We start from the raw sequence: 19,009 nt of genomic DNA, 5'->3' as shown, positions 1-19,009 counted from the left end.
AATATTTTTAATCATCATATTCTATTTCACTTAATTAAATACTAAATAATTAAAAATATTGTATTTATGCAATATAATTATTGAATTAAGCGAATACATTAAGAGACGTAGTAGCTCTCAGAGGCACAATGATAGTATGCAAAAACTGGTGTATTCAAGCGACAACTACAAAATCTTTCTTCAAGGCAGTTAAGAACCTTAGCGGCAAACGACAATTATTTATTGATTCGGCTCATGACGTGTCCACGGTTGACAGTTCGCTGCGCGGCATCATCTACCCTGCGCACGAGTAGCCGGTAGTCATTTAAATGATTTTTCTCATTTCCTGTGGTCAACTTTTTGTGTCGCTCAAATAATTTACCACTTAAAAATTAATTATTTAATTCAGTGGAAATTTTTGAAAGCTGTTTCCTAAGGATTTAGCATAAGGCGATGCAAGAAAGTGAGTATTTAATTTAAAAATTTAATTTTTTTTCTTTTGATAAAACGAATATAAATAACTAAATTAACTTAAAAAATATGTTAAATTATATCTATGGAATAGTATTACCGCATTTATGATTACCGTATAATATAATTATTTATGGCATTAAAAAATTATTTATTTATAAAATTTATTTTATTTATCAATTAAATATAAATTATTAACCAGTTACATCTAGACTTATACATTGAAGCTCTTTAAAGCAGAAAATGACTATTTAAGTTAACACATCGATAGACTTAAACCGTTAACAGACTCTACTAGTTTCCATGACCTGTTGCAATCCTTTGACCATGTAATAAACTATCATTTTTAATTTTAATATTTAATACATAAAAAATATTAATTACATATATTCAAAGGCATATACATTGTTTGTAAAAATATTTTAACGGAAAATACGTCAACACATAACATTCGAGACAATAAAACATACTTATGGGTAACTTTTAAAATTTTGGTAATGATTTTGACTTATTAAGGCAACTCCGACTGCATGTTTGTTAAGTTCTCCGTCTAAAAATATAAGAGTCAATCTTAGCGTGGCATCTTAATAAATTGAAGACGTTTCTCAGCCTACTTAGACTCTATTGTCTCAATTAAAAATAGCAATCATTGATTGTATTTTTAGTACGTAAATAAACAACGACTTCGACATTACTTAATATAAAAGATTTTTATATACATAAGAAAAAGTACGTTGTATTTTTGCGACTGGGCATAACTTTTGAGTTAGGATTAAGCACTAAAACGAATATCGCATTATATATTACTCTTATCTTAAATGTTACACTTAATAAAAACATAAAAATTACTGATATACGTAAGCTATCTACAGTTTACACATTAATAATGATTTTTAACAAGACTATACAATAAAATTTTAGTACATTATTGTTAGTTACATTGCAAAACAAGTAGACAAACGAATCTCGAGTCACGACTTACTGATATTTTAACGTAAAATGTATTACATTAATATCTTCCATTGCTTATCTAAACCCGTCTTTCCTTACACTACTGGCCTTCATGTCAACCATAATACAATTATAATTATGATTAAATTCATAATATAGATATTATATAATCTAACATTTTGATTATATGAAACGGTTCAAAATTAAACTGATATTAACATATGAATTTTCTAATATTTAAATATATTTCTAGTGTACAAGTTGATACAAATGAAATATATTGTATCAGAGATAATGTTACTCTTTAAAAATTTACAATAAGTATGTAAATTATTTTACAAGGGCTATAATTTGAAAGACATAAGTGTTTTCATTTAGCTTTAAGGTCTACCCAAATGGGTCTACATATATCGGTTCCACACGCTTGCCGACTGTAAGAGAGTAATTCAAAGAGATGAAGCAGCTATCCCACAAGACATGACAGGTTGGATGCTGCTAGACTTCAGATATTATCTAACAATGTGTATTGCTCGCAGTGAATATCAACTACCAGGAGTATTTTAAAACAAACAGTTGATACAAACAATACAAATGATAAAATTTAATTAAACAGACTTAAAAAAATTAAGTCAATACATGTTTATGTTCTACAAATCTATTGACAAATATATAATTATAACGTAACCGTCAAAATCAGTTGCGTTATTGAGGAATTAAAAAAAAACATTTGAAGTTACAATGAAGGCACATTACACGTGTATTTAATTAAATATGGACAATGTCCGAATATCCAGTCGACATCGGCGTATTCGTAGTCGAGTAATCATTAAAGATAAATAAAAAAATAACGTCGAATAACTACAATATATTCAGAGTAGACTAACAAGATTATTTCTAAAATATTTTTATTTTGGGAGCCAGGGTAATCCTGTATATGTATTCAAATTGCGTCACTTAATATTCCCTAATCTATTTGTTATACACGACGAGACGGCCTCGGCTTCTTTTGTTATAATATCTATGATTAAATGATACCTCTGAATACGTCATCCCATTTACATGGGTCGTTTAGTAAACATAGTTTCTTTATTATTTTTAGAAATAACTAGAACGAAGCTAATTTTAATAAAATATAGAAATATGTTTGTTGCTACGATTACTTGAATTGTAAAACAACCATTAACAAAGGAGTCGTGTAGATCATTTAAAGACTTTCTTTTCTTCTCCTATCTACATATATAAATAATAATAATACATACTTCATGTACTCAATATTATTTATTATATATAAGACAGTACCATTATCAGTCTGTTCCGTTCGAAACGCTAAGTAGACAACTTGAATTTTTGATTAAACTTTTCAACATGGCTACCCTAGGGAAAGGAATCTTACTTTTTAAAAACACACCCCTAGAGAGTCGAAATGGAGTGGAAGAGACATACATACAAAACATACAAAAAAATATCATAATATTCAAATTACTAAAAAAGTATTTATACTTGTCAATAAATAATAAAACATACCTATTCATTACATTGCAATAACTTTACCAAAAAATACTACTTATCTAAACATACTATAATAAACAGACCGTATGTAATGTCTGTATATATGTATAATACATTTACAAAAAAAATGTTAGGACGTAATAAATAACAAAAGAGAACGCGTTCAGTTACTTTAAAAAAATCTGTGTGTTTGTAAGTTCGCGCGTCGCATAATACTACAAAATATGCCAATAAAGTTAGCAATCACGTATTCCTTTATATTTACGTAACATTTTTTTCATTCATGGCAATATAATGTATTATGTCATGTCATGTCTTGGTCGTGTTGATATCATCTCTCTTACAATAAGACACAAATATATTTGTTAGGTCGCATAATGTGTGAATAGACGGATGACTCGACGAGGGGATGGTATACGTGGGACGAGGTATAATTAGAAGGGTGGATAGGCGAATGGATGACCGGATGAATGGGTAAATGGGGAAGAAATGTGTACAAAATTACACTCAACTGTCAAACAGCGTCTGTTGCTAATTTATTTATTCCCTAGCTGTGCCCGCAACTTCGTGCGCGTTTGAATTTAACAAAAAAGTTATTGTTTAGGTCAGCTTCACCAGTTCATTAGCCAGCTTTTTAAACGACTTAAAAAAAGGAGGTTATCGGTTCGACGTGTATGTCTGTAACATTGTAAAAATTGAATTATATTTGAGTATGATGATCCATTTAGGCTTTCAAGCGCGTATGCTTAATTTCGTAAGTGTATTATTGTCCATGAATTTCTCGAAAACTAAAAGTCGTATCGAGATGATAATTTTATTGGACCTCAATAAAATTTTCGGCGTATGTACTGAATTAGTCATATCTTAAACGTGACGGCGGCGCGAGGGCTGCGCGCGATATTGGACACTATTTGCACATTGCAGCGTGACTTGATTATGATTTATTATATAATTCTAAAATAAAAGTAGCCTAAGTTATTCCTTATCGCATGAGCTATCTGCCAAAGTCCCGTCAAAATCGGTCCAACCGTTCCAGAGACCAAACAGACAGTGAGATAAAAATTGTAAAAAAAAAATTTCGGTACATGTACCGTTTATTACAAACAGACACTCCATTTTTATTATATGTGTAGAAGTTTGAAGACATTACATTAACTTATACCGTTTCGTATAACAAAACATCCGGACCTGACGAGAAATCACGAAAGTTCGATTTCTTTTGCCAATTTAGGTAATCGCTTAATTTATTCAATAAATTTATTACGATGTTTAAACTTTCGCGACGTATTATATCCATTTCATACATAACATTCGGGCTTTAAACGTGATTATACGTTTTTTATTATTTTGCCCGACGTTTCGTCATAGCTACACCTGCGGTTACGAGCTGACTGGGTGCTGAGGGCGCGTACCTCTGACGTCGAATACACGAGTTTTCTTCTTATATCAATTACACTTTTAATGTCTCTATTTCAGCTATACTACTGCGAATACACTATACTAACTCATACGGATCGCGCGAGGCTCTTTAATTTAATAAAATTTATCTAGATGTATGTATTTACCGGATTCCATAGTATTGACAAATTAAATCTATCGACGTGATATTTTTTTTTATGTTTCTTAAATTTAAATAGTAGTACTAAAGGCAATACTAATTTTAGTCCGCAAAGCAAATCTTTGGACCAAAAACTCGGTCCAGCTTATTCCCGAGTTATGTGTTCTTTGACCCATATTGCTGCGGTACGCTCAGTTCGGTCAATATACGAACTGCTACAGTTACATTTGCTCTTATATATGTAATTAATATCTAAGCATAATTTTTTTATCATAATCATAGCAACAACAATATATTTTTACAGTCAGTGCAAAAAAAGGTGTTATTCTGAAAATGATATGACAATTTTACTCTTGAATATTGAATTTAAATAATCAGTTGGTAATATGTAAACCACTTAACCCAATATGATGGCATTGATTTGGAAAATCACAAAGATAGATACACTATCTCGTTTGTTATTCATTAGATTCCGCAGCGACTTTGCTCACATGTGAGGAAGCATACGTTAATTAAAAAAATACTATGTTCGGTTGAGTATTTAAGACGTAGAGGTTAAAAACAAACAAATAAACCAACACTGACGCGTTAATAATATAAGTTAAATTATCCTTTTTATTCACCACATAGAAACAATCCTAAAATCGCTCAAGACTAATACGTTGTATGACGAGCGGTCTCATACTGATGCCTGTCTTCCATTGTTTATTTATTGTATATTATTAGAAAAATTTATAGAAAATAATACGACTTGGGAAAATCTATCGAATATACACAGATAAATTAAGCAAAATTATACTAAGTGATTCACATGATTTAAAACTTCATTCACTGAATGAGTACAACTTACAACTTTAATCCCTATTTATATTAAAGATATTGTTTAAATGAAGACTTCAACTATCTATATATTATAACGTGAATTATATACTTAATACCTACAGGTGTATTTATAACCATACCTATTATATACAGTAGGGATATTTAAGTAGATATCCCTACTAATATTATAAATGGTACATTTTTAAGCCTCCTTAAGGTGTGAAAGAACACCGCAACTGATAGCACCATTTAATTTAATTTTAAATGAATTATTTTTATATACTTATTGGATCATTGAAATGTATAAGAAGTTAATGAAGTTATTAATATCAATTAAGAAATTGCGACGAGATTCAAATAAAATAATAGACTTATCGAAACTAACTATACTTGTGGTAGGGCTTTGTGCAAGCCCGTCTGGGTAGGTACTACCCACTCATCAGATATTCTACCGCCAAATAACAGTATGCTGTATTGTTGTGTTCCGGCTAGAAGGGTGAGTGAGCCAGTGTAATTACAGGCACAAGGGACATTACATCTTAGTTTCCAAGGTTGGTGGCGCATAGGTGATGTAAGGAATGGTTAATATTTCTTACAGCACCTTTGTCTATGGGCGGTGGTGACCACTTACCATCAGGTGGCCCATAAGCTCGTCTGCCAATCAATGCCATGAAAAAAAAATCAAATAATAAATTTATACAAATAGCGCATAAGTCAATAGTTAACAAGGCTTTCTTTTATCAATATTTGGAAAATATAAGTCAATGACGCTGTTGTACGTTATACTGTATGCACAAAACACATGATAGTAGCCAAATTTAACTCGCAAAGTTTACCTTAATCTCGTGAGTAGAAGGAAGTAAATATTTGAGTTCTATGCGCTATCGTATTCCTCATTAAAACAACTGACACCACGAGTACTTAGTTAAGGACCATACTTGAACTGAATTGATTATTCTTGTTATGAATGCCCTTGCAATTTTGTGTCATAAAAACGTATATTAAATGTATATATAAAACATTTCATACTCCAAGGTTTTACATCAAGGTTCCTTATATCTGTTCACATAATCTGCAATTGTTATAGTAGAGCTGAGAATGACGTATGAGGAACGTGTAAGGTCTTGAAATCGAAGCCTGGCCAGTAAAAAGTTGCTGAGTTCATCTGTCAAAGAAATTTTTCATAGCCCTGGTATAGAGCCATTGCCATTGCACTATGTTGCGCTATTGTGTCTCGTAAAGCACATAAAATCGTAATACTTGTGCCTGATCTTCGTTTATTGTTGATGTCAGATAGCCGTCCCAATACCAAATGACAGTAAGAAAATAGAATACCGTATCTCCTGCACAGTCTCCTTTGCGATTAAATGGCTGTATTGGCTATAATGGCTATAATGGCTTGGTGGTAGGGCTTTGTGCAAGCCCGTCTGGGTAGGTACCACCCACTCATCAGATATTCTACCGCCAAATAACAGTACTCTGTATTGTTGTGTTCCGGTTGGAAGGGTGAGTGAGCCAGTGTAATCACAGGCACAAGGGACATAACATCTTAGTTCCCAAGGTTGGTGGCGCATAAGTGATGTAAGGAATGGTTAATATTTCTTACAGCGCCTTTGTCTATGGGCAGTGGTGATCACTTACCATCAGGTGGTCCATATACTCGTCCACCAACCATTGCCACAAAAAAATATTTATATAAAAAAAAATAACCATGTTAATTTAAAATCTTAAATATTTATATAGTTCAGGAAAACAACATCTAAATTAAATAGATAGAGCATACCGCATCATAAAAGTTAATGTTTAGGATTTCAACAAATTATTAATGAAATTGATATGTGCATATTATTTTTAAATTGAATAACATATAAACGCTTATTTTAGCCTAATTGTCATTGCATATTAAAATTATATTTCGGAAATGGTACAAAGTAGCTGTTATTTATGTTATGACTGTTAAGCCCAGTTAGATTGTTGTTCAATTGCAGTTTACAGTGAAATGATGATCATATTATAGTATCAACATCTCGTAATAATTTTAATAATAGAACTAGATGGACATTGACTAATTTTGATCCTGGGTATAATTCTACTAACAAATTGACACTTTTCGCAACTAAATCGAATCGATTTTTTACAAAAAAAAAAAAAAACGATCCAGTTACGATCGATCGAATTTAGATCGTTATTAATCGATCCCCAGATCGATATTGCAATACAAGTGTATATATCTTCAAACAAAATCAATATGAAAATCTTTTACAACCAGAGTCATACTGTAATGGCATTAAACATTAAACTCTAATTGAATTTATATTGCAGTAATAGAACTGTAAGCCAAGTTATCGATGTTAACAACATGATAAATATATTTTTATTGTTTTAATAGCTATATCATAATTACAAGGTACATCTAGGTCCTGTGGAGGATAATAAATGTGGTTGTAGGTCTCACTTAGTCGGTTCTCGGACATCACGTATTATCTATTACGTATAAAATCGAACGTTGAACGATAACAAGTAATCTTAATAACTACGTAGGTATGTTATGTTATTTTATGACGAACACGAAAAATAATTAATTTATCAGATATCTGTACTATATATATTAAATGCGACGCCAAGCAACAATGCAATAATACTTAATAAATGAAATAAAGCGATTCAAATCACTTTTTTATCTAAAATTATTGTACTGAAAAATTTAAAATAAACGATGAATATTTATTTTTACTCTGACCTTGAATTATTTATTTATCTAACATTCGTAGTATTCATTCAAATATTCGTCTAAATTGCCAAGCATTATATTTATTTATTTTTCAATTACAAATTCACTCAACGCTTATCTGACGTGTTACAAAAACCCAATTTAGCGAACCTTTACTCTTTGCGCTAGGTATTTATTTTAAGATTAATTATATCTACCTAAAATATTATACAAAAATGTCTAGTTTGATGGTTAGGTAGCCCACAAAATTATCCCTTCACACAAAATCCCTTTTTTATTTATATTCAGTGTCACGGAAAAATATCGAAATAATAGATCTTCTTTTCCACACATTTCTTATCGACTGTAACAGCGCTTGTATTACCGCCAAATAATGATGCAATAAAAGGCTAAAAAGTGAAAAATCGAAAAATGTGCTAACAAACCCTGATAACAGTTGTCTTAAATTTTTTATCGTTTGCTTTTCATACCGACCAAGTCATGAAAATGTCGAAGTAGAGCAAAAGGCACCCCTCGCTTTTTTATGGCGAATAAATTTATATCTAAAGATTATTACTTTTTAGCACAATTCAAGCGTAGTATTCTTGTTTTTTATCAACTTTAATTATTATTTTAATGTCTTCCAAATTGTTAATTAAGTACATTTAATTATTGTATGACTACCAAACTTTGAAAACGTTGATTTTTTATTGTATATTCGACTGAATATTCGTACTGTAAAACCAATATTCGGCATTAATAATTTTATGTCAAATGGTTGGACTAAATAGACACAAAAGGTATACCTATCTATAATTCGTTAAAAGGCGATCTTTTTTTAGCTTCGAAATGAATGATCAACCAACATTTAATGATAAATAATGACCAATACCAAGCGTATTGAATGCAATATTAATATAGTGAATATAAACCTGCTCGATATTACGTCGTCGCGTCGCGTCGTGACCGTGAATGATGCCCTCTGAATTGCTATCAATTAAAGCGCGCATCTAAATGTACGCTGAATATTATTTACAAAGCCTTTCTGTTATATCCGACCTGATTTATTTCAGATAAGCAGACCGTGACAGTTATCGATAAAGGTGTCTATCTCGTACACCAGGAGGAAGAGAAAATGTAAGTAGGCGTTTCTATTTAAACGAATAAAATTAGAATCTCATTGCTCTTCATATCTTTATAAGAGCGGTAATTACTGGAGTTTGTTTTATAATAATAAATCAAATTCTCATGAACGAAGACGACAGTTTGCTAGTCAGAATCGCGTGTGTAGGAGGCGAGGGTGACACTATAATGAGTTTGTGAGAATTTTTATACACGTATCAGGATATGTGTAAAGAAAAAAAAATATTAACTTTAAATCGATAATAATTAAAATTGCAGATCGGCACAATCAACGCCTGTAATTAATATCGATAAACTTACCAAAGAAGATGGATTCCCTAAAAAGAAATCATGGATCTCATCAAAAACTCCAACAATTTTTCATTATATCACATTAATTATATTAGGTGAGTAAAGTGCATATTTATTAACTAATACTTATATTTATTATATATTTATTCATACTTTATAAAGTACTTATTAAAATATTATAATTAAAGCGTTACGCTCTTATTTTATAAAAACACAAGCCCTAAATAACTGTTTCACCCTTTATTTAAATATTGGGATTTTGTAATTAGAAGCCATTTCAATAAGATGGTTTCGTATAAATTTGCATAGTATTAAGTATAAATGAACAATATTTGAAGCAACAAATCAGTTTTTAAAATACAAATGCATGATTTATAAGTAACGTCAAACGAAATGTATTCAGAAAAATTTAAAACAAAAATCATCAAATCGATGAATGTCTTACGACATTGTTCACGATGTTTCCTTTTTAGTAATTTATTGATATTTTTTTGAATATATCGGAAACATTTGACTGTTTAAAATTGTTGTTCCCAAACTCTCCCAATTTCATTTCTTTTTTGTTTGACGTTGTAAAACAATCTGATAATTTAATAAATGGTCACCACCATCACCACCATCGCCCATAGACATTGCCACTATAAGAAAAATAATCCATTCCTTACATTACCAATACGCCACCATCTTAAGAAGATGTAACGTCTTTAGTGCCGATAATTATACTGGCTCACTCACCCTTCCGACCGGAACTTAGCAAAACTAAGTATTGCTGCTTCGCATTAAAATATATGATAAGTGGCCATAAGTGACCCAGACAGGCATCAGATACCCAAAGAAGTTAGCTGTATTTAAAAAATACGACTTTGGTTGTAAATATCTATCTGTGTAAGGTGTCTTGAGAAAACAGATAATTATGATACTCAAAACTAATTTAATACTATTATTAATGGAAGCCTGATCAATATGATATCCAATTTAAATGGATATTGTTGCTAGTGTGAGCAACAGTATCAATTTCAGACCAAATCACAACCATACAATTTTGTTAAGTGTTACATCTATTTTAGGAGCGTTAACATGGGGTTATCTTTGGTACACGTGGGGCGACAGCTGGGGAGTAAAGGGACAATGGTTCCGACTGGCAATCGTGGCAATAATAGCATGGGTGAGCGGTCTTATCCTACAAGAGATGACCACACTGCCGCCGGCTCTCGCTGCTTTACTCACGGGTATACTCGCCCGACATCTTGGATTTGTTGATATGCGAGCGTTCCCTCATGTTGATACGTTTTTAAGGTAAGGAAATAATTATAAACTAACTAATTATTTTATATTTAAAAGTTTATAACTAAAGCTCCTAAAATAATCAATCATCTAAAAACGCTATAAAATATTTTTTATTGATTTTGTTTATGCAAAAGGCGAAAAAAAGTGCGCATGCGATCACGTAACATGAACTCATTTATTTCTTTTATATTTTGAAATAAAATTACTGCACAACAATAACATCATTAAGATTTCCTCGGCATTCAATGTCAAGTAAATTCGACCTTTTAATAACAGAATCATTCTTTGTATTAGGAGAATATATCCAGTTATCATTCTGGGCAAAGGTTCTCTGGCTTGGGACGTTAGTTTCATGAAACAAAATTGGAAACAAATATTAGCCTTGGGTGCTTTACCTTGGAGCACAGAAGTTGTGCTGGTGGCAGTGTGCACACATTTCCTTCTTGATTTACCTTGGATTTGGGGTATGTATATAATTAATAACGTAGTAGGTACGAGTAGGTACATAAATACACGAAGACTATTTTTCAAAAATATTATGCATGTTTTAGATCCTTCTTAGTAAGATTTTTTAATGTTCATGACTGCATTGGCATACAAAAATATAGCAACTATATATTATTTTACATTTTACATATATATATGTAAAACACGTCGTTGTACAAGTGATAAAAATGTAAGTCGATTTATATAAGAAAGAATATATTTTATTATATATATAATATATTACAATGTGTTGATAACGTTTACGTTAAAGCGGCATTTTCACAAAAGAAAAAAAATGTTTGTATTGTCTACACGCATTGACAATCATCAACTGTCGAGAAACCCAATTTGCCAACTATCTCTGGTAACCCTATCAAACTCTTTTGTTGTAAATAAAAGTCTATGGAAATTATACATAAAATCGCTGGCATTTCAAAGTAATACTAGCAATTCTGTATTTTCTAGGAATCACTCTAACTTGTGTTTACATATAATATAATAGCGAGAATAGTTCACATTCCTGAAGACTTTAGCATAAGCTCAAGTACTCCTCACTGCAAGCAGCAATCATATATCGTCGAACTATTGATACTTAATATATAATTAAATACCATATGTATTAAACGATGTACTAGATGCTTCGTTCGATTACACGCGCGCTGATACGTTACGGTTTTCGTGTCTCGTACCCTGATGTCACATAATCTAATTCAAACAAACATAAACACAAACTTTCCAATTTCACCTAAAGGTATATAAAAAAATTAGTAAATATACAAACATATTTGCTTAATAACAGATTTAAAACGGGGTGAGAGTCTTAATTCGTCAGTATATACTTTCAAAATAGCTTTAGGGTTAAAGTCGTCATATACTCGTACATTATAATTATGTTAACAGCGTTTAAATTATTCTACATTCTGTAACTCGGAACCCGTTCGCGCTCATAACTTGTCTAATGTACCAAATGTCGCCAGCCAGTATTAATTTCGCTATTGTTTACAGTCCTCTTCTCGACACTTGTTCCGCGTACATTTATGTCTTATTAGACTTTTATGAGGACTAAGTATCAACATTTATTATCACATTCGTAAATAATTAATGAAAAAGATTAAAAAATGTATTGAATATTTTTTTATAATATTTCGAAGTGAATGTTTATGAATGGGATTACTTAATTTAAATATTGAATAAAGGTTTTCTCTACGTGATATTTCTTATCATTAAAACGAATAAATAGAAGTCTTGCCACCATTCGACGCGGTCATGTTTTCTAATGTAACTATTTTTATTTGTATATAATTAAGGCCTTCGTGAAAATATTTCTTATGTAAATTTAAAAAAAAAGAACATAACGTAGTAAATTTTGTATTTATTCTCACTGATAGTATAAAGGCGTATGTTATATTGTATACACGAAATTACAATTAAAATGATTACTGTAAAACTAAATTGTAGTGTAACGCATTAAAAAGATTATTGATTTCTTATATTATGAGATTTTTAATTGAGCCACACATAGAAGTGTTAAGTAAGGAAACGTGTGAAAATTATCAAAGTAAGTGGCTTGTTAGTTACGACAATAACACATTGTCTTCATTGTTTGTCACAACAGAGCTATTCTACTCACTACTAACAGATTTTCCAATACTTTTACCTCAAAAAATATTTTATCCCGGAAATTACTAATACATTTAAGGAGATAATATATTTATATCCTAGGACATATTACCAACATTGAACACATAAAAAATCAAGTCATAATTACTAAGCGCAAAATTACTTAGGTGGCTTCATTGTCAAGAAATTATCTGCTTAAAATAATATATTTCAAATGAGACGGAAAAATCATAAAATAGCTTGTTCAAAAATGTAGTTGATGTCTACCACGTCGATGCGCCGCTGACCGATTTTCATCAACTGTAAAATTTAAATAAAAATAATTTATCACTATTTGTTGATAACATTTTTGAACTATATTAGTTAACCATTTTAATCATTAGTGGTAGCTTTAAAAACTGCAACATGATTCAAAACTGCAACATGACCATTCAAAACGTGCTATTATGAGCCTACTCGAATAAAACATATTTGGAATTTGATTTTGTATGTAGTTGTAAAAAAAAGGTTAGTCTATCAAATTTCCAAACTGCACGCTTAGTAATTAGTTATAGTAATATAACAGGACAGCGACTATTCATAGAATAAAATAAAAACGAAGTTCAATTCGTTTCTCATAATAAACATAGACTTGTCACGATGCAAAACAGAATAGCCGCAATGTGAGGTAGAACCAAATCAATAAATTCTTCTATAGAAATGGTTTTGTAAAAGATTTGAATGGTTTTTCAATACATGGTGTACCTTTATATATCTTCGATACCGCGTTATCGGTATGCGGAAAGCTCCATGCTCCCTTACTTCAAACACGACTCTCGAATTAAAACTAGGTATGATGTGAGAAAATCAATAAATATATTTAAGTCTAGGGAAAAATAACTTTTTTTTTATACTTATTTTAATAAAAAGTTATATTTTAAACAAAAGCAATGTAATAATTTCGAAATATTTTAAATAAAAAATGTAAATTTCCTTGCTAACGTTTAACGTACATTGAATGCTCGTTGAAAAACAAAAAAAGGATTCGTTTATACGTTACATTCATACGCGCAGATATTATGTACATATAGTACATATATTCAGTATAGTTACAAGCTTGAGCGTTTGCCTTTAGAATATTAAAATTTATAAAACTGACATTCACACATTTTTTTACAAGAGAATACCATTTGAACCAGACTTTCTTTTTTCAGGATTTCTTTTGGGTACCATCTATGCATCTGTATCATGTCCTGTGGTGATGCCTCCTGTGTTGAAACATGGAAAGAATGCAGGTGGAAAAGTGAACTGGCCTCAGCTCATATGCACGGCAGGCGGCATAGACACAGCCTTGAGCGTTGGCACGTTTGGCTTGATTTTTAGTTATATGTTTTATGAAACTCACGAAGGCTATCGCTTAGCGAAAGTAAGTAACAAAAACTTTAAATACATTATTTATGATTTATATATTTACTTTATATTCAGAAAGCGAGGCTGGCAGATTTACCTTTAAAGTAGTCTTAAATGGATTTCGTTGAAATTTAACAATATTTCAATACTGTTAATACAATACCACTTTTTTTGTATGTACATAAAAATACTTTGAAATAAATAAAAAGCAATAAAGTGCTATCAATGCTATAGTTTGCTTAAATTATTTCTGGTTTACCAGTAATTTAACCTGAATCAGTTTTTAAGAGACATTACCATGAGAAACAATAAAAGACTGGCATTAAAATACGTTCTTATTGTACATAAAGGATTATTGTGTGAATATCAATCCAGATATATTTTAAATTATCCTAAGACTAAGTTGATATAGCAACTAACGAACCCAAAGCAATGTTATTTTAACGGATAAACTAAACCGTTAAGGTATCTATTCACTCACGAAGGCGCACCGGCCCCCATTATAGTATAGGTGTACATTAGTATGAGTAGAATAGTAAGTGTTCATACTTACAAGATCTGAGAAGTTTTATTGTGCGTGAAATGACTAAGAGCAAGTACACCAAAAAATACGAAATAGATAAATATATTTATCTATATATATTTATATATTTGAGTTTGTTTTATTAAAACGCCGGCAATTTAACGCACCTTCATGAATGAGTAGATCTATAACTGGGTTTGTTAGTCCATATGAAATATTACTAAAGGTAGAGTAGGGTATCTTCTGTAATTGGAGGAAGACCAGTTTTATTTTTTAATTAACGTACTCTTTTTTTAATTAACCTCACTGTAATTCCTTTTAAATACGTAAGAGACAAAAGTTAAAAATAAGAAAGAAATTAATTAAAACTATACTAAATATTTCTATACTAAATCCGTTTTAGGCAATATTAGCACTACCTGTAGGGGTAGCCTTAGGCGTTGCGTTTGGGAGCCTAGCGAAGTACGTGCCAAATTCAAAGGATACCTATGTCACCGAGCTGAGGGTTTTATTCGTTCTCGCCGGAGGACTTTTTGGCAACGTTTTCACCGCTTCTATTGGATGGGGTGGCACTGGTAAGCTGAAGATTTCTATTAACACATGTTTACTTATCATTTCGAAAATTAAACAGAAATACATACATATAATTACCTTAAATCTAACAAGAACAAGTATAAAGTAACAAGATTGTATTTGATTATTAATATTTTATTTTAACTTAATCAACATATAAATACCACAATTTAACGTGACCAGACGACTTCAGATTTATCTAAAGCTCAATAATACAGATAACGTTTCTTTTGAAAGCATTTGGTGTTTTGTTGAATTCATTCCTATTTACCGATCTTTTCAATGAAATGGATAAAATACGCTTACAACTTACAATATATCCGATATAAAAGATGTCGATCACTTTCAATATATTTTATTCCCTATTGTGATACGATATAGCAATTCTTTTATTTTTCATAGGCGGTGTAGCCGTGTTGGCGTGTAATGCAACGGCAGCGACACACTGGTCGAAGAAAGGATGGAAACTGAACCAGAACCCAGCCGCTACTGTGTACCGCGTGCTGTGGTCAGCTTGCGAGCCTGCACTATTCGCGTACACCGGAACATTCTTCGTGGTTAGTATTATTAAAATAAAAGGCAAAGCATGTGTTTATCATTATGACAAGACTTTAAAAAGAAAAATCTTTTTTTATATTTATACTGTTGAATCTCAAATTTTCGCTAGCACTCTTACAATATTTATCCTTCGTTTAAGATCAACTCCTTATATCAACTGAGACTATTCGTACTCGTTGTGTGAACATGGAATTTAACGTCTAGTTATGTTTACGTTGTTGACTTCTTAATAATTATTCTAAGTTTATATTCTAAGATTGTTTATATGATAGGTTATGATATCCGTTATACTGGTGGATTTAAAATATATTTATATTTTTTTATTGAAATACTTAATCTAATTTGAGATTATATTTAGAGATCCGATACAGTTATAACGACTTATGTATTGAAGTATTTTTTTCATAAACTAATATATATTCAAATAATCAGTATACTGTCATAATAATTGAGTTAATATTTAATTAATTAATAATGGAGGTTGCCTTATTTGAGTGCTCTCGACAAATATTAAGCTGGAGTAATTAAATTGATTACAGGTACACAGTTCGATATCCGACACAATGCTAATCGGACTAGGCATCCTACTTATATGTTTGACGGTTAGACTGACAGTTGCGTCGTTAGCGTGTTGGAATCTCACTCTCAAACAGAAGATCTTTGTTTGTTGCGCATGGACACCTAAGACCATTGTCGAGGTATTAAAAATATTCATATACTAACCATATAATAAGACAAACCTTTTAAATGCGAAACTTGTCTGTCTGTTTGTTACTCGAACGAATGAACTGACAATTTCATTGGCTTGGGTATCAAAATGAATTTAACAAAAATATACGTAAATTAAAAAATATATATGTCGAAGGAGTCGCTGGAAACAGCCTGTCATATTACATTTTATCATGGCTGCCCGTGCGGCTTTGCTTGAATGAAAATTACATACATCAGTTCGATGGGTATAAAACTCTTTAGCCGTTTCCATTTCTCATACTATTCGTGTGCCAAATTTCAGTACGATCGTTTGAGGCATTTAGAACATATAAATCAAATGTATCGAATTTTAAAAACAATTTATATCTAGTTTAAATTTCGAATATTAATTAAATTTTCATCATTATGGAACATGAATTTAACTTCTAATATTATTAAAATAAAAATATTCAATTTATAAAGTATTTTTCAGGCTGTATTATGTCCAACAGCCATCAGCGCTGTATTATTGTCTGGTGGACACGAAAGCCCAGACTTGGTTTACGCTGAAGAGCTGATGCGATTGATAGTACAAGCTATACTCGTCACAACGCCTATCGGTTTTCTCCTCACGAATAATTTAGGCCCAATGCTTCTAAATAATACTCAAAGTGACTGTGAGAATAGTAAGTAATAACAATATATTAATAATCGAATAAAGTTATCGCTTCGTTTGAAAAATACACTTTTACTAACACTAGTTTCATTACATGTATCAATGTGTAACACCTGCTTTATTATAGTTCTTTATTTAAAAAATTGCAGTTAATTTAAATACCACTAATCGACTTACTAATAAATACAAAATGTCAGTCTACATTTTTTAGTTATTTTTTATCAGGACATTTCATTATTACGTGTCTATTTTTATTAAGAGATAAATATATCAAATAAGATACAACTGTTAAACTGTAATTTATTTTTTTTGCAGATACATTTACACCGAGAAAATCTAGCGCGTCACCTGAAAACAGCAGGTTATGAGAAAATTCATGTCAATTGTCTATAAATATCAATATTTAAATTTCATAAGATTACGGAAAAGGGAGCATTTGGATCTTCCGAATAGGAAGAACGATTGTTTTCGACTCGTGGCGTGACTTTGGTTAAATAATTTATAACTAATGAGAATTAGATATTGTTAATTAAATCTGACCAAATATATTACAACTACGCCAGGAGTTATGAAAGGAGTGGACGAGTGGATTTTAAAATGATTATTTATACAAATTATTAGTAACAAATTAATCAACATGCTTCAACAACAGCTATGTATAGGTATATATGTATCTATATATCAAGGTTATAATTTGACACAATTTTGTGTTGTGGTTAGTACTCTAATCTATCTAGTATATGATTTCTATTGAAAGAACAAAGTATCTTGTGATTTTACAAAGTGAAATCTTCATTCCGTGTAATTTTATTTATCCCATTAGGCACTGGCTCATGAGGGTCTGTTTATGTATAATGTCCTTGAGAATAGGAATAAGAATCAAGAACAGTGTTGTTAGAATTAAATTAAGCAATAAATCGTGTCACAGACCAAAATGGTTTAGTGAATCAGATGAGTTTTATAAGTACTTAATTACATTTTAAACGAAAACACTAACGAGATTTTGAAATCAGTATTAATATTCCTAAAGGGATTGAGTTTAAATGGATCTTTTATTTTGTTTTTTTTTTTTTAATTACTGGACTAATCTTTCCAGCCTTTGGACAACTTAATTAAAAATACAAAACAATCTTTTACTGACTGTTGTAGAATGCATTTGCTAATCAGATTAATATTGAAAGTCATTTTAGTAATATAATATCTTTCCGCTGGTCGGATGTTAATTATTTAATATTACAAATGGAGGAGACAATCAAAATTAATTTTAAAAAAAAGTTTAATTAGTATGTTCTATTTTAAATAAGATATTTAAATAACCGTTCAGTACACTCAAGCCTAGTCTAGTCGTAATGAGGTTTCCTGTAACAATACCAAAAAACAAAGCTAAAAGTACATAAAAAAATATTTTTGTATTCGATACATTTCTGTTTTTTTTTAAATATTATAGTAAAATAATAAAATAATATTATAATTGTATATTTATTTTCGAAGTTTTCATTTCTTAAATTAACAAACATATTGTTTTAGTTTTGTTAATATTGTATTTGCAATAATTGTATGCTTCTATAAATAATACGAACTGAGGAAAAATGTTATTTTGTAATATATGATAATGGTTACGAATAAAATATAAAAAAAAATGAAACAGTGATATACTAAGATCTTTGAATAAACAAGTTCGAAAATATTTATATTTTAATGAAATCTTTTATGTATATTAATAACATAATTATAAAACTAACATTATATGTACATATTTACCTATCTTAATAC

General features: G+C 30.5%; 1 protein-coding gene across 2 annotated transcripts; it reads left to right on the top strand.

Moving 5' to 3' along the window:
* The first annotated feature begins 255 nt into the window (after positions 1–255).
* LOC125077026 (sodium/hydrogen exchanger 9B1-like) lies at positions 256–18,647 on the top strand. 2 transcript variants are annotated; one of them, XM_047688803.1, is made up of 11 exons: positions 256–442; positions 9,074–9,137; positions 9,402–9,529; positions 10,502–10,730; positions 11,016–11,185; positions 14,021–14,232; positions 15,143–15,314; positions 15,715–15,869; positions 16,410–16,568; positions 17,054–17,246; positions 17,552–18,647. In XM_047688803.1, the coding sequence occupies exons 1-11, from the start codon at positions 433–435 to the stop codon at positions 17,602–17,604; spliced, it is 1,545 nt and encodes a 514-aa protein (XP_047544759.1). In that variant the 5' UTR covers positions 256–432; the 3' UTR covers positions 17,605–18,647. The 2 variants fall into 2 exon arrangements, with proteins under 2 accessions (XP_047544759.1, XP_047544760.1); XM_047688804.1 differs by lacking the exons at positions 256–442; positions 9,074–9,137 and adding an exon at positions 9,266–9,319.
* The last annotated feature ends 362 nt before the right edge of the window (positions 18,648–19,009 follow it).

This window comes from Vanessa atalanta, chromosome 3, assembly GCF_905147765.1.
Source record: "Vanessa atalanta chromosome 3, ilVanAtal1.2, whole genome shotgun sequence".
NCBI classification, from domain to species: domain Eukaryota; kingdom Metazoa; phylum Arthropoda; class Insecta; order Lepidoptera; family Nymphalidae; genus Vanessa; species Vanessa atalanta.
The sequence above is the reverse complement of the archived record's forward strand: the minus strand, read 5'-3'. Positions and strand labels throughout refer to the sequence as shown.

Bases quoted from the DNA above. Each gene is read 5' to 3' on its own strand.
- LOC125077026 (XM_047688803.1), top strand. The intron at 15,870-16,409 runs GTTAGTATTATT...AATTGATTACAG, and splicing joins ACACCGGAACATTCTTCGTG to GTACACAGTTCGATATCCGA. The intron at 17,247-17,551 runs GTAAGTAATAAC...TTTTTTTTGCAG, and splicing joins TCAAAGTGACTGTGAGAATA to ATACATTTACACCGAGAAAA.